Source organism: Orbicella franksi, chromosome 5, assembly GCF_964199315.1.
Source record: "Orbicella franksi chromosome 5, jaOrbFran1.1, whole genome shotgun sequence".
Classification (NCBI taxonomy): Eukaryota; Metazoa; Cnidaria; class Anthozoa; order Scleractinia; family Merulinidae; genus Orbicella; species Orbicella franksi.
The window spans coordinates 14,547,576-14,575,571 of NC_138149.1; the positions used below are offsets into that span (position 1 = coordinate 14,547,576).

Below are 27,996 nucleotides of genomic sequence, written 5' to 3' on the forward strand. Positions count from 1 at the left end.
AACTGTCAACGTATTTAATGGTCGACTACCATGAATCTGTGACCATCTTACGGCGCATATGATCACCACTACATCTAAGTCAAAAACAGCCGAGTCATTTGTAGATAGTTGCTTGCTTTGCACTGCACCAGAATATTACGTTTAACGGCAGCCAATATATCTATATCTATAACGCTGCTTATTATATGGCTGAGTCTCACAGACTGGTAACTACCGAATTCACGCATTTGATCGGCTGAAATAGATATTGAGCGCGGTCAAGATTTTCCCATCCAGGCCGGCTTCTAGACCAGTTTCATTTTGCAATGAAAAAGTTGCAAACTAAACTACAAAAATATTTTCTTCTAAAAATATTTACTCGTGGAATTCGAAGTGCGAAAAAGCCTGATGAGAAATAAAAGTAGAGAGGACAAGCAAACTTTGGCAGATTTAAGTTCAGCTCATCACCGTTACCAAGCTAAATGTCAGCTAGTACAAACCAGTTACATTAAATTAAATTAAATTTAATTAAATTTTTCTTATTTGCCATATAACAAACATCTTGTCAACCGGGTTAGTCGGTCTGTATGGGAGAATCTGGACTTCGGCCGTGTGTACAGACCTCCCTACGTTCGGTTTGTACTCACGACCTCGGTCAAGATTCTCCCATACAGACCTCCTGCTTGGTTCAGCTTGGTTAATAAGAGCTTAGTTATAATAAATGGGTGAACGACCTAAAGATCATGTTCATGCAAAAATAGTGATGTAGACGTTCTCCAAAGGTATATTCGTGCTATCCAAAATTGGTGTTGTTGTCCATCGGTTCAGAACGCAAAAGTCAGCTAAAATGTTTATTTAATAACACTAAAACAATTTCTCTAGGAGAGAATGCTGATTTCACAAGCAATGCACTCGATTGAACTAGCGATATTTCCATACCGTAGACGGAGAAAGTCAATTTTAAACTTATCTGCAGTGTTCCGTAGCGCGGTTTTGTTTTACATGCATTCGGGAAGGCCTTCGATTCAAACCTTGCAACCCGAAGGACGATATCAAGCTTCTTCAAAATGTAACTGATCTATATGCCTCCGTCCTACGGACTTCGTACTAAAAAGGGGATTTCAGGTTATTGGTTCGTACATTTCATGCCTTTAAAGTTAGACTTTAATTAAACATTAAGAGAGCGCATACGCAGCAATATATACCTTGTGTTCTTCCACAGCTACAGATTTCCACTTGCTTTCCAATTTATCTGTGCTTGCGTTTTTTTTGTTTAGAGCCATGCTTCTAATTTCCAGCAACATCGTGTTTTCTTGGTATACCTTCTCAAGGTTAATGAATGTCGTATGGGATGACGTTATCGAAGAGAGTTTATAGCTTAATTTTCAATGACAAAAAATCGATCAGAACAGCAGAAGTTTCACTCACACTATCAGAGAAATTTATACACCTGGGTAGAGAGAGGCACTGTAATAGTAAAGTATTTTGCCCAAGAACACAACACAATGTCCCCTACCGGGGATCCAACCCGGACCGCTCGATCCGGAGTCAAACGCACTAGCCATTAGGCCACCGGCCCTCCTAATGGAAGTAGTATTAGACAGCAAACATTTGAGCAATGAAGAAGGGAGAGGAGTTCTTTCCGTCCCTCATGTTATACCGTTATACTACTTTTTTCCACGAAATTTATAAGTGCGATTGTGTTGAACTCCATGGAGGCACTATACTGGGGATGGCTTTGAGGTCAGTCAATAAAATCTCAGCATGCATATGGTCTGTAGAGGCACTCCCGTGTGCTTACAAAGTCGGGTCAACGAGACATTTACGCGTTTTGGTGAGAAAAGAATAAAAATAACATGGGTCGCACCAGCTGTAAGCACTGCAGGCAGTAACAGAATTTGACTCAAACACTTGAATTGTACCACTCTGTCGCTGTTTGTTGTTTTACATACTCTCCGTAAGAAAATAATTGTAAATAAATCAAAGGATACTGCTAATCCTTCATTGCACCAGGAGATGGCTTCTTCAAACAGATTCAACTTCAAACAAGCACTTGCACCTAAAAAGGAACACTGATAACATTCATAATTTCTTCAAAGAAAAGCAGACACTTTAGCCTGACTGAATCATCCTCGTAGTCACTAAAAACTTTATTTCACCAAATGCCACGCAATTTTGTCCTGTACATGAAATATATAATGTGTCGACGTAAGTTAGCATAGAAATGAAATCCAGTTGCTGTAAACATAGTCAAACTTTACCTCTTTCTATTGCCTTCATGTAAGTTGGTTGGAATTGTCTCGCCGACTTTGCATCGCTAAGCGCCTCATGATAATTCCCTGTCAGTAAAATCGAACATTCCAGAATCATCAGTGCCCAAGTCGAAGGACGAAGAAAACATAAAATCTTAGACCGAATTGAAAAACTACATAACAATTCTCACCCAACTGGAAACTGACTGTCGCTCTGTTTGTGAACAATATGGCTTTTAGATTTTCATCCTTGCAGTTGGTGTTTATTCCTTGCGTGTAACAGATAATGGCATATTTGTATTCTCCTTTCCTGCTCTCTGAGTTACCTTCATCGTTGAAAGCCTCGGCAGTTGCTATCTCTAAAATCATGAACCAAAATAAAAATCGGTAGCACTTTCCATCCATACCATGCATAACGTTATTTCACGACTAGATGAGTTCAGAGGGCCAAAAACTAAAAGTAACCGATCAGATTGCTCTATTGTGCAATATTTCTACAACAACAATAACAACAACAATGCTTTATTCACTCTAAACACTTAATACACATTTGCATAGAAAATTACAATAACTTACATTATTATCCAACTGCAGCGAATACCATCCAAATAACAGTACAAATATACAGCGATATTGCACAATTATTTGTACAGTAGAAAACCTGTTTGCCGCACAGGTCGGCGCGCATACGCAAAACTGTCACACTCTCCCTCTCTCATTGATAAATTTATTGACTACAGCAGTTGGATAATAAATCTCTCATTAGATGTTTTGGTGTGTGGTATTGCTGTACATTTTTACTCGATTTTTTATTTTGACGAGCCCATACACAACTCGTAAAAATATACAGCGATACTACACACCAAAACTTCTAATAAGATTATATAACAAAAGATATGTGCTTATTGGACCGGGCACTGTCCCAAACTATGCCGCCCAACCATTCTCACTCACTTTTCTAAGAAAATTAACTTACACTAGAAAGATTCTTTTTCTTATTCTTTCGGTTCAACTTTATTTCCCTCTGTATTTTGAAAAGGCTAAGCCATTTCCTTATCAGAATTGCAGGCTCGAAGTTTACTGTGTCTTTCCAGTCGATAATCGTGGCATTTTTTTAAAACATTTTCTTAGCTCTAATTAACTGAGCAAGAGGTCTGTATGGGAGGTCGTGAGGTCTGTACATACGACCGAGGTCAATATTCTCCCACACAGACCGACTAAGCTCGGTTAATAAAATGTTTATTATATGGCGCAAACGAGAACAATTTAATTCGTTTAATGTAACTGGTTTGTACTCAATGTTGCGAACGACGACGAACTGAATTTAATTCTGCCACAGTTTGCTCGTCCTCAATATTTTTTTTTTTTTTCGCAGCAGCCTTTTTGGCACTTCCACAGATAAATATTGTTAGATGAAAATAGTGAATGATTTTGCATTTCAGTTTGCAACTTTTTCACTGCAAAACATTAGCGATCTAGATGCCGGTCTAGATGGGAAAATCTAGAGCGCTTTAAGAGTGCCTGCCCGTAAAAATCAGACAAATTCTTAATTTCGCGGCAAGGGTCGAAAATTCAATTTCGCTCATATTTTTATGGTAGATAGGCTAGGGCATGACAAAAACTACTAGATAGTTTTTTTGGCAAAATATCCTTTTATTTCAAAGAAATATGCAAATTACCAAATTCCGTTAAAATCGTCATTTGACGCACCATTTTACTAAACAAGTTTGAGAGCCTCGCATGCAAAACCACATCATTCTTCCGTCTTTAAAACACTCAAATATTTTTGTGCAATGTTTAAATGTGTACTGAGTTGATTTTAGGGAATGTTGCGTTGTCTTTTTGGGTGCAAAATAATTAAATTTCGAAGACATGTATTTCATTCACTTAAAAGTACTTCGTGAATATAATTAATTTTCACCATGTGCGAAACCTTCAAATGGACCAAGCTTCTGGTGGTTGAATTGCAGAAGTATGGTCTACAGATTCCTGTAAGATTTTCTTTGGGCAAATGATTGTGAGCGACGCGAGAGCTTTTCAAAGTACGTCAAAAATGCAAATATTTGACCATCCGTCGTCAAATTTCAATTTACGGGTTAGACGTATATTTTAGCATGCGCCACATGACTTGACCTATGTTAAGTTGAAATAGACACAGAGCTGATAATTTCGAAATTTTCTAACCTTATTTGCTGTAAAAGGCAGGTCCAAAGCCGATTTGACGTGTTTCTCTCACCATTCGTCGCACATAAAGCAGAAGTTTGCTTTTGTTTACATAATGTCCGATGTACATCGCCAACTGTCAACTTATTTAACGGTAGAATACCATGAATCTGTGACCCTCGTTCGACGCATATGATCACCACTGCACCTAAGTCAAAAACGGCTAAGTCATAGATAGGTCGTAGATAGTTGCTTGCTTTGCACTACACCAAAATATTACGTTTGATCATCATGGTTTGATGGCTTGAATCCCTGCTTGCAGCGGTTCCTTATTCGTCACGCAAATCTGTCATCCCATTTTAGGGGGTAGGGGTAGGACAATTTCTATCCTAATACGTAAGGCTCCGTAAGGCTTGGAATCACTGGGAGCACACAATCGTGTTGAGTAGGAAGAGATTAAATTAAGAAATGAAAAGAATGAGTAATTTACCATTGCCCCTGTTGTTATCTTTTACTCGACCACCGCCACCTACATGCCCCTGCGTAATACTGTAACGCTAAACTCATACCTAGGTCTTTTCGCGCTATGCAATTATTTTTGGTCTACATGTAATACAGTGGGCTACCCTCGGGGAAATGGGTGGCGACCGCTTAATGGGGCTAGCCGCTTATATAGAGGTTGGTGTACCTTGAATATTTAATTTTTCACTATCGGGCTATAAATTTCTTGGTGAACATGGAGTCAATTCAATACAATCATGATAGACGTGTGTTTGAATTATCACTCGTCATGCACCTTCAATTTCAGACTCTTATCTGCCATCGCCCTTTCCAAAACAAAGTTCTTAAATTTTGGGTGGCCGCTTAATATGGGTAAAGACAATAATGAAACCCTTATCGGAATGACCAAATGATGGCCGCGGAGGTAACCGGTCAATAGGTGTTTTATTTACAATATTTTACCGACGATAATTTTGGACTGTATTGACAACAGTCCTCTATTTTCTGTTACATACCAATGCCTCGCCACTGAGCAAACAAAACACGCCAAATAAAATGGCATGGCCAGGGCTATTTACTCACGTAATTACTAATTAAATTTAGTTTGTTTTTCTCACGAATTAGACACGTTGTGATTTCCTATTTTTATTTCGGTTAGTTCTTGCTTCATTAATCTATAACTTTTTTATGACGATTTTCTTAAAATTCTAGTGAGTACAGGCACTAGCTTTATCAGCTGTTGTCTGAAACATCAGAACGTACAACAAACGTGATTTGGACCGAGGTCACATACGCTATAGAATATGACTATATAAATATACACATATATTATTATATATATGAAAAAACAGATGAACAATGATTAAATTGCGTCACTTATCCTGAGAGTACTCTATACAAACTAGATCAAAATGTGCAGCATATGCCGTGACAGCATTGCGTGACGAACAATAACGGTTGTAAGATTGTGCTGCGCCGACACGCTTATCAGCAATGGTCAGCAATCGATCAAACGCAATATTTTGGCGCAGCGCAAAGCAAGCAACTATCTATAAATGACTTAACCGTTTTGGACTTAGATGCAGTGATGTTCATATGCGTAGAAAGATGGTCACAGATTCATAGTATTCGACCAATAATAGGTTGACAGTAGGCGATGTACATCGGACGTTAACCTTGTGTAAACAAAAGCAAACATCTGCTTTATGTGCGACGAATGGTGAGAGATCGACTAGAAACACGTCAAATCGGCTTTGGACCTGCCTTTTACAGCAAATAAGGTTAGAAAATTTCGAAATTATCAGCTCTGTGTCTACTTCAGCTTAACATAGGTCAAGTCATGTGGCGCATGCTAAAATATACGTCTAACCCGTAAATTGAAATTTGACGACGGATGGTCAAATATTTGCATTTTTGACGGACTTTGAAAAGTTCTCGCGTCGCTCACAATCATTTGCCCAAAGAAATTTTTACAGGAATCTGTAGACCATCCTTCTGCGATTCAACCACCAGAAGCTTGATCTATTTGAAGGTTTCGCACATGGTGAAAATTAATTATATTCACGAAGTACTTTTAAGTGAATGAAATACATGTCTTCGAAATTTAATTATTTTGCACCCAAAAAGACAACGCAACATTCCCTAAAATCAACTCAGTACACATTTAAACATTGCACAAAAATATTTGAGTGTTTTAAAGACGGAAGAATAATGTGGTTTTGCATGCGAGGCTCTCAAACTTGTTTAATAAAATGGTGCGTCAAATGACGATTTTAACGGAATTTGGTAATTTGCATATTTCTTTAAAATAAAAGGATATTTTGCCAAAAAAACTATCCAGTCGTTTTTGTCATGCCCTAGCCTATCTACCATAAAAATATGAGCGAAATCGAATTTTCGACCCTTGCCGAGTTATTTTCCATTTTTATGGACAGGGACTCTTAAATATCGATTTCAGCCAATCAAATTCGTGAATTTGGTAGTTCCCAGTCCTTGTGAGACAGCCACATAATAAAACTATGTAATAACTCTCCTGTCAACCAAGCTTGCTCGGGATCGTCATGGTGAGAATCAGCTTCTGGTCTCAGTTTTTTGTACCGACCTTGCTGCGCTGGGTTCGTAATCTCAAGACCCCGGGCAGTTACTCCTCCAGTGCGAAGAAGAAGCAGAAGCAGAAGCAGAAGAAGCAGAAGAAGCAGAAGCAGAAGCAGAAGCAGAAGAAGAAGAAGAAGAAGAAGAAGCAGCAGCAGCAGAAGAAGAAGAAGAAGATAGTACTTTATTCATGTGTCAGTTGAGGATCTAGCTCCTAAGTGACAAGGAGCTAATTGAGGACACAGTATATTAAAAATGGAAATTCAGAATATATACAATAAGAATACCTTAATACTAACTTGATAAGATATATGTATTGTAAGTTTTATAACTATCATCTTGATATTTCCATTTGTTAAAAGGAACAGTTGTATATGGAGAAATTTATGTTAGTTGTTTTAGGACTTAAGTGTGTACAACCAGTAAAAGAAAACGTTGCATTTTTAGAGTTATATTAGACCCGTTTGACTTGCAACTGACGCTTAAGTGATAATGTCCCCGATGACGGCGTGAAATCACAAAAATGTGGCACATGCTTGAAAAATTGATTTCCCTCATCTTTCTCTCAGAGATTCCCCATTATGAGTAAATAAACGTGGTATATTTGTTTTGTTCAGATCTACTTTTGTTTTCCAGAAAATGTGCAAAAACTGTACAGGATGCAAACCGCTACAAAATGGCGGACATTAGTGCGCCGAGTATCAACACAAGAACTTCGCTCCTGAAAAGTGGGAAAGCAAGTTCGCTTTTCTTTAATTTGTATATATGTGTGGCAGGTATTGGCAAATTATTTAAGCCGAAAATCAGGATTTTTCGTCGTTTTAAAATCTAATTTCGGAGCATTTTTTCAAGACACGTTTTTCCTATGCGGTATTACTTCAAATCACTTGAGATTAAAGTTGTGGTTAGTGGAAATGTTCTTCTTTTCAAAGGTATAAAGATTAGTTTGGGGCTTTTAATTACTGCACGAAAAATGCGCACTCTATTTCGGGAAAGTTGCTACCTCGAGGTGTCAACAACTGCAAATAATCGAATAAGAGTCTCTGTTGTCAAACCCAAACTTCCAAGCAAATCTTAGTGCTTAGCATCCTATTAAATAAAAATTCACTATTATATGCTCACCTTGTAAATCCAGTGCCTGAAGATTTTTAAGCCCGAAGACGCGCAATTACAGAGTCTTGTCCAAGATAATAGATCGCTCATGTTTGTCACGCAATGAAACTAAGTGCACAGGAAACGCAACAAAACCAAGATTAATTCTACGGTAGTGTGACTGCGTCTACGTGTATCGGCTTGAAACTAAACCTCCTAGCTGAGATAGATACTAGATCTCTAGTCAACTTTTGTTATGATAAGATTATGCAATTTTGCTCAATGTTATGTTGTCACATGTTTGAAAACATGATATAAAAATTGCACAATTAAGTAAGTAGTCTCATTAAATCATTAAATGTTTTGACTGAATACACATCAAACCCTGTTATTTTTTTTGTATTTATCCATTTGTATCACTGAGGCACTACTGGCGAGTGCCGTAAGATGTCGGATGATTAATGTACAATTCTCACCTCTACTGGCCGAAGCCTTAGATAGGGGCTCCTCCCAGGGGGTGGAACTTAGAGGGAAAGAAAATATCACCCAACAACAGATCTCCGTGTGCAAACACCGTGCACACAGTACTAAATGGTACCGTCCGCCAAATAGCTACAACCGGTCCAATTTGATATCCCGGCCTAAACCGCATTCAGTCGACGAAACCAAACCAGGAAAACCGCATTTACAGGCTGCGACAGTCAGTGCCTGTTACTTCTTTGCCAGAAAAAGTGCAGGCGCTATTTAAGCTAAGCTATATAAAATAAGCGGTGTTAAAGAAAAAGGAAAGAAAGAAAATTAAATTGAACGATAGAAAGGTAGAAAGATAGAAAGAGACAGACAGACAGACAGACAGACAGAGACAAACAGACGGAAAAAATTAACCTACGAGATACGTGTCGCCTGGACTTTTTCAGTCTGTGGCTTAGGGTCTGTTTACAAGGAGTGAGGGTAACCCTAGCAAGTGGGTTACCCTAGCAAGCGGGTTACCCTAGCACTCACACATTTCCTCTTTGTTTCTTCGTCGTGTTTACAAGGCAGCCAGGGTTACCCGGGTAGACGGGTTACCCTATCTGCGTGCTAGGGTTACCCTGGCAGGCGGGTTAACCTTTTCCCTTGCAAGCACTCCAGGCAGGGTTAACCCGCCTACCCGGGCTAACTTTCTACTTGTTTCCACCCCCTTTGAGTGTAACTGCGCATTAAGTTGTCCCGGGTTGTAGGGTTACCCTTTCTGTGAAATTTTGCTTGTTAACCCGGGCTATCTTTTGCCTTCCAGCTAGGGTAACCGCTTGTTAGGGTAACCCTCCCTCCTTGTAAACAGGCTCTTAAATGCCACCGTTGCGTTTTAGTTCAAGTAACTGTAAAACCATAAATTAGCAAAACTGCATTGACTTACCAGAGCTAACAGGAATAAATATGCCCGCACGTTTAAGTATGGTCTTTGATTCTACGGTCAGCCTTGCGCGATTTCCCATGGGCATGACTCGATAATATTTCTGGCAAGCGGCATCGTTGAAAACCTCTTCGCCACCCAGTGCATAAAGATGAGCGATGAGCAGGACAGATAGTCATCCTCAAAATATCACCAAGGGCAGTAAACATTGATGTCCGCCCTAAGATTAAGTCGGTCTCGGACTCAACATCACTGACGCCGACAGACTAAGCGTGTGCGGAAATGTCTTTTCCACATGAGAGTAACGGGAGAAAAAGAGCACATTTTTCTTTTGCCCGACCTGTTTTGTCTTGGGAGCACTGTCCCCCACCTATTCTCTGAAAAGAACAGTTAATTTCCATTCCATATGTCTTCAGTCTGACAGCACAATTTCTGCCGGTGTACAAAACTCAGTGATCGTCTGTTTGTCTAAGAAATTTTGAATGTCGCGATGTTCATTATATCATTAGGACTCATTCAACCGATCTGGTTTTCTGTTGTGTTGAACACTCCCATTTTTGGTTTTAATTTTTTGTTTTTATTGTTACGTTCCCGTTCCTATTGAAAGTTAATGTTTGTCTCTTTTCAACATTTTCTCCATTGTATGTTTGACTGACTTACCTTACGTTTCCGTCAGAGACCTTCTTCAGTTATTACAACTTTTGAATAAAAACGAGCTTTAAATAAGATTAAGGTGCTACTGATTACGTAATTACAAGTGACAACTAATAAATGTACAAAATCACGTGAAAGAGCAGAAAGTGGGGCTAATTAACAAAAGACAAAAAACAAAATCAACAAAGCGAAAAATGTTGAATGAATCAAAAACAAGCTACTATGAAAGTATGAGAGATAACAACTAAAAACTAAAAAAACAAACTGGCTAAAACGAATAAAATAACCGAAAAGGCAACTTGGCAAACATTAGAAAAAGTTAAACCCTCCCCTAGATATAACTGAAAACATAAACTGTACCAAAATCCCAAAACGAGGCCTTTGGAGCCTGAAAGGGCAATTTAGCAACAAAATCCCTGGAGGGGCCCTTAAATAATATTAATCATAATAAGATCCCCTGACAGGGCCTTTGAGTCTAATCAATACCTAAAAGGCTAACAAAATCCAAGAAAAGGGCCCTTGAACGATTAATCAGTAAGTAGTAATGGACGCTCATATGAGCGGTAACCAATCAGGAGCCGAGAAAGACAATAGGCTATTGTTTGGAGAACAATGGACGCTATTGTTTTCCACATCCAAGATGGCCGCCACAAATTTCAGCCAATCAGGAGCCGAATTAAGAACAATGGATGCTATTGTTTTCCAAATCCATGATGGCCGCCACAAATTTCAGCCAATCAGGAGCCGAATTAAGAATTCAAGATGGCGGCGCCCACGAAAGTCGGCCATGTTGGAAAACAGCCCACCAGCCTGGACGGAGGACTGGGATCGGTCTCACGGATTTCCATAGCGACACAAATCACGCCAGGGTCACGCAAAAAATGTCATGCAACTTCAAAATCGATACTTACAGTATCCTGTGGTCCTAAACGACAGAGGTCCATCCAACAAGCGGCCATGATGGAGACTGAGAGACTTGTGTCCGAGGCACTTATATACCTTTCTATTCGTTCCAAAGCATCCTGGGACGCTGACCTCATCGGGAACCAATCCTAGACTTGCCCCACTCCCTTCACAGTCGAAGGGGTAAAAATAGGGGTAAGGGGGTACTCCCCGTTCCAAAGCATCCTGGGCTGATGACCTCATCGGGAACCAATCTTAGACTTGCCCCACTCCCTTCGCAGTCGAAGGGGTAAAAATTGGGGTGAGGGGGTACTCCCCATTCCAAATCCTAGATTTGTCCCATTCCCTTCTCGCCCAAAGGGGTAAAATAGGGATAAGGGGGTACTCCCTCTTAGTCTGCTATTTAAAACCTTCACACGTTTTGAAAAGGACCAAAACAAAGTTTGTTGACTCACGAAATGGAAGTTAGAAGAAGTCGAAGACTACTAGGATTGACCCCGAAGTAGATGAGTTCAAGGACAAATGTTTCATCTGTCAAGGCGACCTTGTCATTGACTCCTTGACTCGATGTAGTGCGAAAACTTATTGCTGTGGAAAATTTTTGCACAAGAGATGTTTGCAACAGGAGTTACAATACTCAGATAAGTGCGGACATTGCAAAACCTCAAATCCTCGGGGGAATGAAGATGAGGCACAACTTTCACCTTGGGAGGAGGTGGTACGAGAGAGGATTACCAACGCAACGAATGCCATCAATAGGTATCGGCGAGGGGGACGGCCTTATCATATTCACAATCGTAATATTGTTTCGTGGAGGACCTTGCCGTACCATGCGAATCTTTCCATCTGGTTTGAATTTTATACAAGACTCACCATCTTCGTGCAGCAAAGGGGAAACGCTACCCTGTACATCCATGCCTATGTCAACTTGCCGTGGATGACCATTACTCAATCAATAAGACAGACGGTGTATGAAATGTTCAGTAGAAACATCCCAACGGAAGTAATGCTCTGCGTGCGCGAAGTAAAGTTTAGGTTATTGTTCCTGTCGTGGCTGCACTACGACGTTGAGGATGAAGTGATTATCAACAGATTAACTCTTCAGTCATCTTTTTCACCCCTCATTTACCCTGAAGACACAGCTTGGGTGTAACGTGTAACTTTTATTGTAACTCGAAAAACTCGTAAAACAAAACAAAAACAAAAACAAAGAGTCTGAGTCTCTATAACGTTTACTGAATAATGATAATAAAAATAATAACATGAGCTCCGAAAGAGAATTGGTTACAATTTTTAACTCTTTAACTCTTGACCGTCGGTATTCCACAAAGTGTCGGGAACTAAACTCGTTTCCAGTTTCACAGACTCTTGGTCCCTGGCCCCAAAACGCACGATATTCTGCCCTAGTTTTCTTTGCTTTTGGTCATGAAGTCTTTGCCTGATCCGTTCCTTATTCTTGGCATAGTAACTTCTCCAATACTCGTTGATCCGTTCCCTGTTGTTTTTACAGTATTGTCTTCGATAATTTCTGATGTGCTCCTTGTTCTGTTGACAATAGGCTCTCTGGCTGCTGGCGAGTCGTTCCTTGTTGTTTTCATACCATCTTTTACGACGGGTTTTGAGAATCCCGATGTTCTCTGCACGATATCTCTTTTGTTGGGCCAGGATTCGCTGTTTGTTCTTGGCATAATATTTTTTGTGGTAGGCCTTTTTACAGACAACCCTCTGGTCATTCCCTGACAGTTGATTGGAGCAATTCATCTTGCATGTGTGGCGTCTTACAAATAATGACTAAAACCCTGGAATCACACACTCTTATAAGAGTCACATGGCTAATTCAGGTCTTAACCTCTTCTTCTACTTCCTCCTCGTCATCATCGTCGGGGAGTAACTTCTTCCGCATTAGTCTGTTTAGCAGGAATTTTCGTTTTGCCACTGCCGACTCGGCTGCTTCGTCAAAATCCATGTCGTCTTCCTCAATAAAGCGTCGAAGAGTCTTCATGACTTTACGGTGTATTGCGTCGTGTTAGATACGGTGACTCCATTTTAGACGCTCTAAGTAGGTCCTTCGTAGCCTTCTTCTACTTACAGGTAATAGGACGTTGAAAGCAGCATTTTCGGCATAGTTTTGGGATTTTCCCTTATCCAGGAACTGCTGGACTTCCTTCAGGTAGGTTTCTTTGACGTCTTCCCCGACGTTTTGACGTAGCGGACTCCACGGATCTGGTTCATCGTCGTCCGCTTCTTCTTCCTCTTCGGAGCTGCTACTATCTTCATCTTCTTCCTGTTCCTCTTCAGGCTCCTCTTCATCCACCTCTTCTTCCTCTTCAACGTTCTCATCATTGTTATCTTCCACGGGGCCAAAAATATCTGTTGAACGATCATCCATGATTCTCGTCGACCTTCACCCAAGACAACGTACTTCAAATGAACCGAGTCGATTAAACTGATGTTTAATATACCATTTTGGGCAATGATCAGACATCCTCTCTCTTTCTTCGATGCCAGCGTGAGTATCCTTCGTGCGTCATGAGGTGACTATACACGCGTTTCCTGTCATCACTGGCGGGATGTAAATCCAGGACCGTGTACCCAAACGGTCGTTCGGTCACTTTTTGATACGCGTCCATCATGTCTTGCCAGCAAGTGGGAAAAGCCTGAAGCAGTAAATTCTTCATCCCTAATTGATCTCTCGGATTTTTGAAGGCTACGATGTAGTGGGCGTTCCTGGAAATACTCTTGGCGTATTTCCCTGGTGGAAACATGTCTTGGCACAAGTACAACACGGTGATATTTTGATGATGAGAGTGTTTGGTGAATAAGTCTAGCAACGCTTTGTCCTCACCTCCCTCTGCCATCAGATCGTCCAGTACGAGTAATCCACCCTTCGGAAACCATGACTTGAGATGGTCTGACTCTGGAATCCCTTCGTGAAATTGCACACCAGCGTCTTCCATGTCTCTAAATCCGTCTTGCCACGCCCCGTAGCAATAATGAATCGTAGTGGGAGGGTTTACAAACAATTCTTCCAAGTGATCCAAGAGTAACGATTCGGTAAAACAAGTCTTGCCACAACCAGAAGGGCCCACGAACAAAATACTGGAGGGTGTCTTGAACCGAAACGCTTCTCCCATTTCTATTCTACCAGGGATCCCATGGTGCTTTTCGGTAGGAAATGTGATATTTGGGACATCTCGTGTCTTTTCTGATCCACTGCTTTGACAACTATGTTTTTCGTGACGAATTCTACTGTCTGCACGGGAGAATAGTCTATGACAATATCGACAATAAAGGGACATGACTCCTTGCTAGTTTGACTCAAAATGAATTGAGGCAGTTAATGCCTTAGTTTTATACATGATTAATGATCGAGTTGACGAGTGTGGTGGAGGCGGTAGCGGTGGCGGTGGTGGTGGTGATGGTGAATGTGGTGGTGGTGCAGGTAATGGATGTGGTGGTGGTGGTGAATGTGGTGATGGTGGATGCGGTGGTGGTGGTGTAGGTAATGGATGTGGCTGTGGTGGTAAATGTGGTGGATGTGGCGGTGGTGGTGGTGGCGGTGGTGGTGAATGTGGTTTTGGTGGCAGTGGTAAATGTGGTGGTGGTGGTGGTGGTGGATGTGGTGGTGGATGCGGTGGTGTTGGCGGTGGTAAATGTGGTGGTGGTGGTGGTGAATGTGGTGGATGTGGTGGTGGTGGTGGTAAATGTGGTGGATGTGGCAGTGGTGGTGGTGAATGTGGTGGTGGTGGCGGTGGATGTGGATGTGGTGGGAAATTTGGTGGATGTGGCGGTGGTGGCGAATGTGGTTTTGGTGGCGGTGGTAAATGTGGTGGTGGTGGATGCGGTGGTGTTGGCGGTGGTAAATGCGGTGGTAAATGCGGTGGTGGTGGTGGTGGTGGCGGTGGTAAATAGGGTGGTGGTGTAGGTGGTGGTGGTGGTGGATGCAGTGGTGGTGGTGTAGGTGGTGGATGTGGTGGTGGTGGTGAATGTGGTGGATGTGGTGGTGGTGGTGGTAAATGTGGTGGATGTGGCAGTGGTGGTGGTGAATGTGGTGGTGGTGGCGGTGGAGGTGGATGTGGTGGGGAATTTGGTGGTGGTGGTAAATGTGGTGGTGGTGTAGGTGGTGGTGGTGGTGGTGTAGGTGGTGGATGTGGCTGTGGTGATGAATGTGGTGGATGCGGCGGTGGTGATATAGGAGGTGGTGGTGAATATGGTGGTTGTGATGGTGCATGTGGTGGTGGTGGTGAATGTGGCGGTGGTAGTGAATGTGGTGGTGGTGGTAAATGTGGTGGTGGTGGCGGTGGTGGCGGTGGTGGCGGTGGTGGTGAATGTGGTGGTGGTGGATGTGGTGGTGGATGTGGTGGTGGATGTGGTGGTGGATGTGGTGGTGGATGTGGTGGTGGATGTGGTGGTGGATGTGGTGGTGGATGTGGTGGTGGATGTAGTGGTGGTGGTGGTAAAGGTGGTGGTAAAGGTGGTGGTAAAGGTGGTGGTGGTGGTGGTGGATGTGGTGGTGGTAAATGTGGTGGTGGTGTAGGTGGTAGTGGTGGTGGTAAATGTGGGGGTAGTGGATGAGGTGGTGGTGGTGTCGTAAAAGATGGTATGAAAACAACAAGGAACGACTCGCCAGCAGCCAGAGAGCCTATTGTCAACAGAACAAGGAGCACATCAGAAATTATCGAAGACAATACTGTAAAAACAACAGGGAACGGATCAACGAGTATTGGAGAAGTTACTATGCCAAGAATAAGGAACGGATCAGGCAAAGACTTCATGACCAAAAGCAAAGAAAACTAGGGCAGAATATCGTGCGTTTTGGGGCCAGGGACCAAGAGTCTGTGAAACTGGAAACGAGTTTAGTTCCCGACACTTTGTGGAATACCGACGGTCAAGAGTTAAAGAGTTAAAAATTGTAACCAATTCTCTTTCGGAGCTCATGTTATTATTTTTATTATCATTATTCAGTAAACGTTATAGAGACTCAGACTCTTTGTTTTTGTTTTTGTTTTGTTTTACGAGTTTTTCGAGTTACAATAAAAGTTACACGTTACACCCAAGCTGTGTCTTCAGGGTAAATGAGGGGTGAAAAAGATGACTGAAGAGTTAATCTGTTGATAATCACTTCATCCTCAACGTCGTAGTGCAGCCACGACAGGAACAATAACCTAAACTTTACTTCGCGCACGCAGAGCATTACTTCCGTTGGGATGTTTCTACTGAACATTTCATACACCGTCTGTCTTATTGATTGAGTAATGGTCATCCACGGCAAGTTGACATAGGCATGGATGTACAGGGTAGCGTTTCCCCTTTGCTGCACGAAGATGGTGAGTCTTGTATAAAATTCAAACCAGATGGAAAGATTCGCATGGTACGGCAAGGTCCTCCATGAAACAATATTACGATTGTGAATATGATAAGGCCGTCCCCCTCGCCGATACCTATTGATGGCATTCGTTGCGTTGGTAATCCTCTCTCGTACCACCTCCTCCCAAGGTGAAAGTTGTGCCTCATCTTCATTCCCCCGAGGATTTGAGGTTTTGCAATGTCCGCACTTATCTGAGTATTGTAACTCCTGTTGCAAACATCTCTTGTGCAAAAATTTTCCACAGCAATAAGTTTTCGCACTACATCGAGTCAAGGAGTCAATGACAAGGTCGCCTTGACAGATGAAACATTTGTCCTTGAACTCATCTACTTCGGGGTCAATCCTAGTAGTCTTCGACTTCTTCTAACTTCCATTTCGTGAGTCAACAAACTTTGTTTTGGTCCTTTTCAAAACGTGTGAAGGTTTTAAATAGCAGACTAAGAGGGAGTACCCCCTTATCCCTATTTTACCCCTTTGGGCGAGAAGGGAATGGGACAAATCTAGGATTTGGAATGGGGAGTACCCCCTCACCCCAATTTTTACCCCTTCCACTGCGAAGGGAGTGGGGCAAGTCTAAGATTGGTTCCCGATGAGGTCATCATCCCAGGATGCTTTGGAACGGGGAGTACCCCCTTACCCCTATTTTTACCCCTTCGACTGTGAAGGGAGTGGGGCAAGTCTAGGATTGGTTCCCGATGAGGTCAGCGTCCCAGGATGCTTTGGAACGAATAGAAAGGTATATAAGTGCCTCGGACACAAGTCTCTCAGTCTCCATCATGGCCGCTTGTTGGATGGACCTCTGTCGTTTAGGACCACAGGATACTGTAAGTATCGATTTTGAAGTTGCATGACATTTTTTGCGTGATCCTGGCGTGATTTGTGTCGCTATGGAAATCCGTGAGACCGATCCCAGTCCTCCGTCCAGGCTGGTGGGCTGTTTTCCAACATGGCCGACTTTCGTGGGCGCCGCCATCTTGAATTCTTAATTCGGCTCCTGATTGGCTGAAATTTGTGGCGGCCATCATGGATTTGGAAAACAATAGCATCCATTGTTCTTAATTCGGCTCCTGATTGGCTGAAATTTGTGGCGGCCATCTTGGATGTGGAAAACAATAGCGTCCATTGTTCTCCAAACAATAGCCTATTGTCTTTCTCGGCTCCTGATTGGTTACCGCACATATGAGCGTCCATTACTACTTCAGTAACTTACAATATAGGAGAGGAAATTAATTATAACAAATTCTGTTTTTCGAATGAAATTTCTTTCTTTTATTTAAACCATGGGGTGCCAAAGAGAACAGCTGAGCACTCCAATAAGCCTCTTTTGTAATTAGAAGCCTATCGATCTCCTCAGAGTTGTTTGGGGTCTGTACCTGATCAATACATTGGAACGAAAAATCACCTAGAGTGTGTGGGATTTTGTTAAAATGTGTTGCTACTTCACAAGTTGTTTTGTTTGTGAGCATAGCAGACTTGTGATTGCGAAACCTAATTCTAAAATCGTTAGTAGTAGATCCCACGTATTGCAAGCGACATTTCTTGCAAGAAGCCAAATAAATTACATTTTCTGAATCACAAGAAAGTCTGGAATGAATAGTGTATTTTTTGCCCGTCTGAAAACTAAAAAATGATTTGGATTCAACAAAGAAATTTCGACAAAGGTCGCATCTATTCCTATCACATTTGAAGCAACCATTGTTGTGAAGAATTATTTGTCCCTCTTCGACAGTTTTGAAACGAGATGGTGCTAATAATTCTTTGAGCGGAGGCTTTGGAGAATTGATCAGAAACTAATTTAAAGGGATAGCCCTGGTTAACAAGGTACTCTTTGTACTCAGCTGTTCTCTCGACAGGAAAAATTTCTTCAGAGCAATTTCCTTTTAATCTTGTGGCTACTCCAAAAGGAATAGCCTTGAAAACATGCTAGAAGGTGGATGATATAAGTGACTGTCTGTAGGTTTGGACATCTTAATAAACCCATCGATAAGAAATAAAGTAAGATCCAGTTCGCGAAGCTCACGCTCAGAAAACACTAACTCAAATTTAATTGTAGGATACAGAGAATTAATGTAATCCGTAAATTGATGTAGAGCAGGAAGGCCTTGCTGCCAAAGATCAGAGACATCGTCTCGATATCGCCACCATAAGGACGGCTTTATATTGTACGTTACTGATTAATCGTTCAAAGGCCCTTTTATTGGATTTTGTCATCCTTTTAGGTGTTGAGTAGACTCAAAGGCCCTGTCAGGGGATCTTACTATGATTAATATTAGTTAAGGGCCCCTCCAGGGATTTTGTTGCTAAATTGCCCCTTTAGGCTCCAAAGGCCTCGTTTTGGGATTTTGGTACAGTTTATGTTTTCAGACATATGTAGGGGAGGGTTTAACTTTTTCTAATGCTTGCCGCGTTGCCTTTTCGGTTATTTTATTCGCTTTAGCCATTTCTTTTTTTTTTTTTTTTTTTTGGTTTTTAGTTTTTATCTCTCATACTCTGCCGATTATTTTCATAGTAGCTTACTTTCGATTCATTCAATATTTTTCGCTTTGTTGATTTTGTAAATACCCTTTTTCTTTGGCCATCGTAGCTTAATAAGAAATAACACGCAAACTGCGGTGATAAACATGGCAATAAGACGCATGTTAAAAACAAAGTTCATTTACTTGACGTTTCGTATGTTTCAACATACATCTTCAGAGGTAGCCGTTAGGAATAGAAGTAACAACTAAATTTAAATTTAAAATAAGTAACTAATTAACAATTACAATGACAGAAGCTGAGAAAAAAAATTGCATATAAACAATGCAAACTAATAAAGATAAAGCTTTTCGCTGCTTACATTATCATTTAGAGTGGGTTTTAATTCCCTTATCAGCAGAGTCTCTTTTATCTTGCAATGTGTATCTGTCCGACCTTTTGCTAATATATCAAAGTGGTCCCATTTGAAGTTGAGACCAGTTTACGTGACGTGGTCTGCAATAGCAGAAGCATGACAGCTACTCGTGATCGATTTAAAATGTTCAGTTTTTCTGTCATGCAATCTACGTTTTGTTTTTCCAATGTAGAAATCCTGGCAGTCCCAACAACTAGCCTTATACACAACTTTTGACAGTTGGGAACGGTTGATCCTATCTTTGTAGGGAAATAAAGATTTTATGCGATAAGCGCTTTGGAAAATAACCCTAAGATTAATGCAGCCATAAAACTTATTAATGCAGGTCTTCAGCTGTTTGGTAACAATTTTGCTTTGTACCCCTAAATAAGGTAGAACTAAGATTATTTCCTTTTTAGGGACTGTGGTGGTTGGATTCTTCAGTTTGCGTTGCTGCCTGTTCAGAACATCATTAATGTTGTAATTGATAACACCCGCAGGGTATCCATTTTGTAACAACAACTTCCTCAGTTCATTCAAACAAGAGCGCAAAAGAGAAGGTGACGAACAGACGCGGAAACAACGAAAAGTGAGAGTTCGGATGAGGTTTACTTTATATTTCCTTTTTATTTTCTGGTATTTTTTCTCAGCTTCTGTCATTGTAATTGCCAATTAGTTACTTAGTTTAAATTTAAATTTAGTTGTTACTTCTATTCCTAACGGTTATTTCTGAAGATGTATGTTGAAACATACGAAACGTCAAGTAAATGAACTTTGTTTTTAACATGCGTTTTATTGCCATGTTTATCACCGCAGTTTGCGTGTTATTTCTTATTAAGCTACGATGGCCAAAGAAAAAGAGTATTTACGACATTGTTTATATGCGGTATGGTCAGGAGACGTATGAATTTCTAATATGGTTGAATCTGACAAAAACTACGATGTTTCGTGCAAGAGCCACACAGTATGATTGTTTATTTTGTCATTTGGTGAAACATTGTCGAAGCGATGATAACAGTTTGGGTGAGAAACTAGATATAAAATCCCATCTTCAGGCACTGGATTTACAAGGTGAGCATATAATAGTGAATTTTTATCTAATAGGATGCTAAGCACTAAGATTTGCTTGGAAGTTTGGGTTTGACAACAGAGACTCTTATTCGATTATTTGCAGTTGTTGACACCTCGAGGTAGCGACTTTCCCGAAAAAGAGTGTGCATTTTTCGTGCAGTAATTAAGAGCCCCAAACTAATCTTTATATCCTTGAAAAGAAAAACATTTCCACTAACCACAACTTTAATCTCAAGTGATTCGGAGTAATACCGCATAGGAAAAACGTGACTTGAAAAAAAATGCCCCGAAATTAGATTTTAAAACCGTAAAATAATGGTGGTTTTTAAACACGCGCTGTGAATTCAAAATTAGACAAAAAAACCTGGTTTTCGACTTTAATAATCTGCCAATATCTCCCACACAAGTATACAAATTGAAGAAAAGCGAACTTGCTTTCTCACTTTTCAGGAGCGAAGTTCTTGTGTCGATACTCGGCGCACTATAGCTAATGTCCGCCATTTTTGAAGTAGTCGGCAATTGTAGTATTTTTCGAATTTTCTGGAAAACTAAAGTAGATCTGCGGAAGAAAATTATACCACGTTTGATAACTCATTATGGAGTATCTTTGGGCGAAATATGAGGGTGGTCATTTTTTGGACCATGTGCCACCTCTCACTCGGTCACGAAAAAAAGGCGCTCTTAACATTTGTCCTTTCCTTACCCCTTAATGTGTCATCAGGAAGCGATATGGCATCACACTTATCTTCAGCATTCGCCGGCCCTGAACTACTCGCCATCAGTGGTGGTAAACGTCCAAATCCTTGCTGATAATCTCTAAGTCATAGTCTGTAATGTAAAGAATTCATAGATGGTTAATTGGTCATTCTTGAAAGAATAACGATTGTAAAGTGTAGCCTGTTCTCCCAAAACCGAGATCGGGCCAAGAGAAACAAGAATAATGTAATTTAAGTTATTCTTCAACAGAATTGGGAAGCAACATTTTTGCTCGTTTTATATCTTTTTATTGTTTGATACAAAGCGGATAAACACTTCTCAAGACTGAAGGTAATGACAAGGAATGCATGATGCAGAAATAGGTCAATATTGCAGTCTGGTTTACGGCGTCGACCAAATCGGGATCGGACCGGACCGGACCACGGATCGGATCACGGGAAAAATATTAAAAGATGAAAAAAATCAAATTCACCATTCAAAATTTTGCTGAGCAAATTACGCTAGAGTGACTACTGTGAGCAGAACGTTTTATTTCATTCAGATGAGATATTCCTTTAAGTTATCTGCAATATAATATCAAAGGTAAACTGTCATAAAAAAGTCAGCTTGGTAATAATAAGACGAACGTATAAATCGAAACACAAAAAACTAAAAACACACTAGACAAATTAAACACCTGATGATGTCAAACAATTTCCGTTTTCGGGATAAGTCTATACTTTTACAAGATGTGAGTTTGGAACACGATATTTCTCACTGAAATAGACCCTTTTCATAAATGGCTGCCAATTTAAAATTCTTTTATGTGCATTTAAATTAGCCTCACTAAACTCGTTTGGGAGTAAAAGTTCTTTTGAATTATCAACTCAAAAACGAGGTTAGTCAGGCTAATTTTAATACTTACAAAAGAATTTATAATTGGCAGCCATTTCTGAAAAGGGTCTATAAAACGAAACAAACCACTGGTATTTCAAAGAAATATACCTGTTTTACAAAAAAATTGTAGGAAACGTTTTCACACTTAAAGACATAACAACGATCGTCTGAACGACAACGTAACCGGAAAAAAAAACATTTTAGGAGTTACGTCACAATATTTAGAGTCATTTTTAGGGTCGTAAAGAGTTGCATTTAAATAGAAAAAAACCTTGAAATGATCGTCTTCTAGGGTAGAAAAACACTTAAGAGGCAAGAACAAATCAGAACGGAATGAGGATCCTTAAGGATGGCAAAGATTAACAAGGATTGCAAATGACGAACTTGAAAAACTGGGCTAATTTTTTCAAGATGCGCAAACCGTGACGTAACACCTTCAATGTCCTTGATCTTACGCACGTGAGTTTTCTCATTTACTGTAACGCCAACTGTAACGCCAACTGTAACGCTCACATATGACACGAGAATGTAGCCGAGAATTAGCTACTGCTACGAACAACAATTTCAAAAACGAGAATGGGAGGTTCAAGCAAGCTTCGAGCCAGCTAACGTTCAAAGGATATAACTTGCACCTTCGCCGTTCGCACAAAATATAACTACATCTGCCTGTTCATTACAATTTAAATTCGTTATAAATTAGGCGCTTATGTGGCATTTTAAATGACCTCTTGTCATTCTCTGTAATTAACATGTCATTACTTGCGTCAAATTCGGGATTCTTGGCAGCAATGCATGCAACACGTAGGTGGTAATGCGTGGACCCGAAAATGAACTCTGTAGTTTCCCGTCCTTCATAAACGACTTGTACTCTTTAGTAGACGCAATTACATCATTTGGCGGATCAGGAATTTCGCCTGGGACTCGAATGGCAGAGTCACAGCCATAGCACTTAAAGGCATTAGTGTTCTCTAGCCATTTAACTTTATACTTGCGGGTTGCGGAGCTCTTCGGCTCTTGTTTCAGCGGGACCTGCGCTCCATTATGTCACGTAGACTTTATTTTGGCTTGTCACGCAACATTTCTTATTTTCATTTAACATAGTTTAATTTTCCACTTTTATTTTTAATTCAATATTATCTTATAAACGATTTGACTTTTTTTTTTGTTTTGGATTTTTTTTTTTAACTTTTCTTCTATGTGATCCGATCCGTGATCCGGTCCGTGATCCGATCCGTGATCTGATCTGTGATCCGGTCCGGTCCGATCCAGATTTTGTCGACGCCGTCTGGTTTATTCCTCTAGTCAGTGCTTTTTACGCGGTCAACACTCAGGCAAACGAGATGCGCCGCGGTGATTCACGTTCTTATTCCTTACATCTGCTACTACAATGTTATTTTGGATCGATCTATTGATGAAGTTATATACATAACTGAAACAATAGCGAAGCAGTAATTATGGGGGCTTGTTCGCCGTCTTGAGAGAACTGAAGCGGCGTTGAGTAATCATTTTATAATAACTGAACGTAAACTGTAAACATATTGACGTGCCCGAAGGTCCTCAAACGAAAAACATTGCAAAGTTGATTGCATTTCACGACTTATATCTACTTATCCTCAGAGATGCTAATGGTTTGTTTGCCTGTTTCAAATGACTGATATCAACCAGAGGACAACTGACTGATGATCCTTTTGCAGCCATTTCTGAAAACCCGAACACTAAATACGCCGCTGTTTTCGGAAAAAAGCGATAAACGAAAACTCTCACCTCAACTGGCTGGCTTTCTGAAGCAAAAGGCATCTTGTTGATGCGAAGTCATGATGTGAAGTTTGTAATTTGATTAGAAATTCATGAATTCAATAACACTCCAAAAATATTTCCCTGTTGTTTTGTTTTCGCGAATAGACAACAAAATCACAAGTCATTCAAATCCGACCTCTCCAAGACAAAAAGAGATAATACTGATCTACTTATAGGTAATTGATAAATCTGTATAACAAATCCGAATTACTACGAAGTCGCGATGGTACGCATATACCGCGACTCTTTAAGCGTAACATTTCAACTGTTCGTTGTTGTATGTCTGTTTTTGGTTGTCTGAAGCGTAACTGCCTGTTGTGTCAAGTGAAAGCCTAATAAATGGACTAATATCAGCATGGAGTTAAAATGTGATTATACGCCTTAGTTTCGTGAAATACCTCATTTCGAAGTTGCGAAAAACAGCGAGGTAACATCGGTGTCTTTTCCACTTCAAGATTGAAGTTTGATTTGCATGAAGTTGGTCTCAGTAATATATTTGGGGTATTGAAGAAGCGTGGAGTCAAGATGGCTGAATACTGGCCCATTTCTTGGACCAATACCGAACAAGTTTTTTTCAAAAACAAAACACTTTAAAATTTAATGACAGTTACAAAGTGGACACACAATGTTTTTACTCAAGTGAAGAAAAACCTGTGGTTAAACTATAGGCTTTGAACTTAATGTTGAGAGTGGAGTAGTTTGATATCTTCACGGTTGGTGTTGGCATCGTGGCGTCGAAACAAAATTACGGTATTAATAGAAAAACTACTAACATTGCATAAAGAAAATTCATCATAAAAATGACAAAAAAATGACATTCGCTCCGAAAAACGTTAATAGCGAGCTTTGTAATAATAAATTGTTCAAGACGCGTTTCATCATTAGTTTTCTTTTTGGGGAGGGGGGGGATGTAGACGACACTTCTAAAAGATTGAACATTCGAAAGGACTTCAAAGTCACCAATTTTATGATTCTTCCCACAATTCAGTTTCGACTTTAAAACATGGTAACAGTATTCTCGGCGTAAACGTCAATCAATATATTCTCGTAATTTCAATGACTACCGTCATTGGAATTACGATAATATATTGATTGAATATAATCCATAGTAACATTTGATTTGACAAGAGTTTGAATCAATCAAGGGATTGTCATGCTTAAGACGTGAAGTAGGTTTTCCAGGGTGAGATTGTTTTGTTAAATTAAGAAGCTATTTAAAATGGAAGGTTTTTTTCTCTTGAGACTAGGAATTCATTTGTTTTCTACATATATTATGAGTTAACTCGACCATCTCGCAAATCGACTGCAATGGAATAACAGAACGCTTGACTGTTGTTTCCAGATAGAAAGCAATATTCCAAGGTCTTCATTTCTGTGAAGTATACAACCTTCGCTGACGGTTTGAAAAGGTTGGAGCACACTCTTTTGTCAAGGTTAGTGTGAGAACGTTTTATAATAATTTTTATTTTTAAGAGGACACAGATGCTCGTGTGTATGCTTACGATGACTTCATTCTGTAAAGTCGACAGACGAGGAGACTTTGAATTATTGTCAATTGCTAACTGATAGAACACCTAATGCACGTATCAGATGTAGCATAGAAAAGAAATGCATAGCAAAGCGATCAATACGACCGGTTTGGTTCGTGTCGTTGGTCAGATAAATATTGTCCTAGTGTAGTCAACATTTCTGTTCCTCAAGGTGTTATTTTCTCGTGCATCATGAGGTAAACAGCTTCCATTCGTTTCGTGAGTGGGATTGTCACGGTCCAAGCGGGCAGTTTTCGAATAACTATTCCTGATTCTTGAGAAGACGCAGAGGAAACGAAATATTTTTAATGTCTACTTCTCAATTTCCAAGTTACAATAGTCTGGTATTTCAGGAAACGTTATGCAGATTTCAATATATGATTATCACCGATATTATCAAAACGTGCATTGCTGAAATGCCTACTTTTCTTTTTGAAGGCCCATTGCTCTTTTGGAGACTTGTTTAAATCTCCCGAAAATATAATGAAAAAAATATACGGAGATGCTGGCCTGGCAACATTTGTAACAGTGAAAGTGGCAGTGCTGATTTCGGATTATTGAAATGATCACTGAACTCTGAGGGTAATTAGTCTTGTTATGTCTTAGTCAAATGCAAATCTAAAGGATACGCTTGATGCATAAAAACATTGGTGCTATGTTCCACTGAACACTCCTCTATGTATGAACTTACTTACAATCCATCTACCCTACATTAGAACAAACCTTCCTGCCTTTGCTTCCTTGCTTCCTTGCTTAATTGGTGGCTTTCTTGCTTGTCTGCTTGCTTGCTTTCGTGCACGTCTCTTGCTTGCTTGTTTAAGTCTGGCTTTCACTGGCGACGCAAGCACAAGCGCAAGCACAAACGCATGACCAAAGTGAAAACGAATTTCGACGCAAACACAAGCACAGGGTTGAACACGGGACAATTGCATTCGTCAGTGTTTACCAATACCTTTGGGCATTACGTAATGAACACGGGCAATTGCATTCGTTAGTGTTTACCAACACCTTTAGGCATTACGCAATCCTTTTGTTTTACTTGCCATCGTACATTTTTCATATATTAGTTTTTCGTTCATAAAGTTAAAAAATTCTAATCCTCGGTGTGTGCGGTACGAATCGGAACTTCTTGGGCGTTTTCGAATATCGAGGACACTTGGACTGTAAGGGCATCGTTTAAAAGTTTGGTTTATAAAATCGTGTGGAATAGAATAAATGTTTAATCCGGTAAACAAGGGTCGCACAAGCGAAATCATCCAAACATTCCGAATTGTTTAGGCGCGAGGTAATCTGGAACCACAAGGATCAAAATTATTCCTTTTTCTTGTGCTTGCGCTTATGCTTGCGTTTGCGCTGAAATAAGTGAAAACGAAATACCGCTCGGGCATAACACAAGCTCAAGGATATTTACCACACGTGCTTATCTTCGGATGATTTTGCTTGTGCTTGTGTTTGCGTCGAATTTCGTTTTAATTTGGGTCATCCCTATTGCTTGTGCTTGCGCTTGTGCTTACGTCGCTAGTGAAAACCAGGCTTTATGAATAACTAACTAATGACCAATTTATTTCATTCAAAGCAGGTGATATCCTAGACAAGCGCTAAGTGATGTCGTGTGCTGCAACCGCCAGTCCCACTAACACAGGTGACGTTACGTCCAGACCAGACGACGGATCAAAAGGTAAGAATGGACAATACAAGAAACGTCAGATGCAAGTAATCATTTTACAGAACAACCAACATAACCTCTCGTCAATAAATATACTTCCACAACTTTATATACGTTCCTAATTTCATTTCACTGCAAATTTTCAGGGTGAATTTGTACAGAGACTCAGAGCATTACTTATGTGTGAACCGCTAGGAATAATTGAGCTGTGTGTGTTTAAAGCTTTGAACATGAACGATTCAGTTGAGATTTAACCGCCGTTCGGTTCAGTTCACATCAGTTGCCTTGACTTCACTTGACTGAATGTATATTGAGAAACAAATAGCATGAAGGAATGGTGTTGAGCCTGCAATTAGAAACAGGGGTACGTACGCTACACAGAACGCAAAAGGTCTGCGAGGAAACATATATTGATAAAAATAACTAATATCAAAAGTTTCGAAAACTTAGCATCAAAAGAGTTTTATTTTCTTCAGTAACATTTTGCTTTTTGACCTCAGATGAAACAATCGCCGAGGTTTTCAACAATGAAGGCGAAAGTGAATACAGAAAAGGAGAATTCAACTACGCCATCGTCTGTTACACTGAAGGAATCAGTGTAAACTGTAACGATAAAAACCTTAATGCTGAACTGTTCACGAACAGAGCGAAGGCCCATTTCAATTTGGGTGAGAATCATTCTATATTTTTCACAGTTTTTAATCTTTTTAATGGTGACTGGAGGGATTGCTTTGTTCTGTTCCACGCCTTGTTGTTGTGGTTTTAACAGTACTCGATGTCAACGATAGGTAATTATCACGAGGCAAAGGCCGATTCAGAGGTCGCCAGGCAATTCCAGCCAGGTTATATGAAGGCGATAGAAACAGGTAAACGTAGCTTTGATACAGTTGATTAAACACAGTAAAGTACAGTTAAAACCAATAAAGAGGGAACATAAGTATTTATTTGTTAAAACCTGGCGTTAATTGTTTATATCGTGCACTCTGCCAAATTCCACAGCTAAAATAAACCATAATCTGTAACTAATCTCTTACCCTTGTTCCGTACGTATATCCTCATTCTGAAGCCGATTTAT

General features: G+C 40.3%; 4 protein-coding genes across 9 annotated transcripts; 1 reads left to right on the plus strand and 3 right to left on the minus strand.

Annotated features, from left to right (window-relative positions):
* Positions 1 to 43: 43 nt before the first annotated feature.
* On the minus strand, positions 44 to 26,051 carry LOC145488377 (hsp70/Hsp90 co-chaperone CNS1 homolog). 3 transcript variants are annotated; one of them, XM_081467232.1, is made up of 6 exons: positions 25,979 to 26,051; positions 21,040 to 21,164; positions 2,423 to 2,590; positions 2,241 to 2,318; positions 1,971 to 2,038; positions 44 to 1,301 (listed from the first exon to the last, which is right to left on the minus strand). In XM_081467232.1, exons 2-6 carry the CDS (start codon positions 21,113 to 21,115, stop codon positions 1,155 to 1,157), a joined length of 537 nt encoding a protein of 178 aa, XP_081323358.1. In that variant the 5' UTR covers positions 21,116 to 21,164; positions 25,979 to 26,051; the 3' UTR covers positions 44 to 1,154. The 3 variants fall into 3 exon arrangements, with proteins under 3 accessions (XP_081323358.1, XP_081323356.1, XP_081323357.1); XM_081467230.1 differs by having other exon boundaries at positions 1,238 to 2,038; XM_081467231.1 differs by lacking the exon at positions 25,979 to 26,051 and adding an exon at positions 23,694 to 23,804 and having other exon boundaries at positions 1,238 to 2,038.
* On the minus strand, positions 13,055 to 13,503 carry LOC145486797 (uncharacterized). The gene has a single exon (XM_081465509.1). The coding sequence runs from the start codon at positions 13,415 to 13,417 to the stop codon at positions 13,055 to 13,057; it is 363 nt and encodes a 120-aa protein (XP_081321635.1). The 5' UTR covers positions 13,418 to 13,503.
* LOC145487397 (uncharacterized) lies at positions 13,501 to 14,327 on the minus strand. Its single transcript, XM_081466161.1, has one exon. The coding sequence runs from the start codon at positions 14,325 to 14,327 to the stop codon at positions 13,506 to 13,508; it is 822 nt and encodes a 273-aa protein (XP_081322287.1). The 3' UTR covers positions 13,501 to 13,505.
* LOC145488379 (hsp70/Hsp90 co-chaperone CNS1 homolog) lies at positions 24,086 to 27,996 on the plus strand. 4 transcript variants are annotated; one of them, XM_081467235.1, is made up of 5 exons: positions 24,086 to 25,159; positions 25,694 to 25,837; positions 26,832 to 26,933; positions 27,422 to 27,589; positions 27,710 to 27,996. In XM_081467235.1, the coding sequence occupies exons 3-5, from the start codon at positions 26,861 to 26,863 to the stop codon at positions 27,814 to 27,816; spliced, it is 348 nt and encodes a 115-aa protein (XP_081323361.1). In that variant the 5' UTR covers positions 24,086 to 25,159; positions 25,694 to 25,837; positions 26,832 to 26,860; the 3' UTR covers positions 27,817 to 27,996. The 4 variants fall into 4 exon arrangements, with proteins under 4 accessions (XP_081323361.1, XP_081323360.1, XP_081323363.1 ...); XM_081467234.1 differs by having other exon boundaries at positions 26,835 to 26,933; XM_081467237.1 differs by lacking the exon at positions 25,694 to 25,837.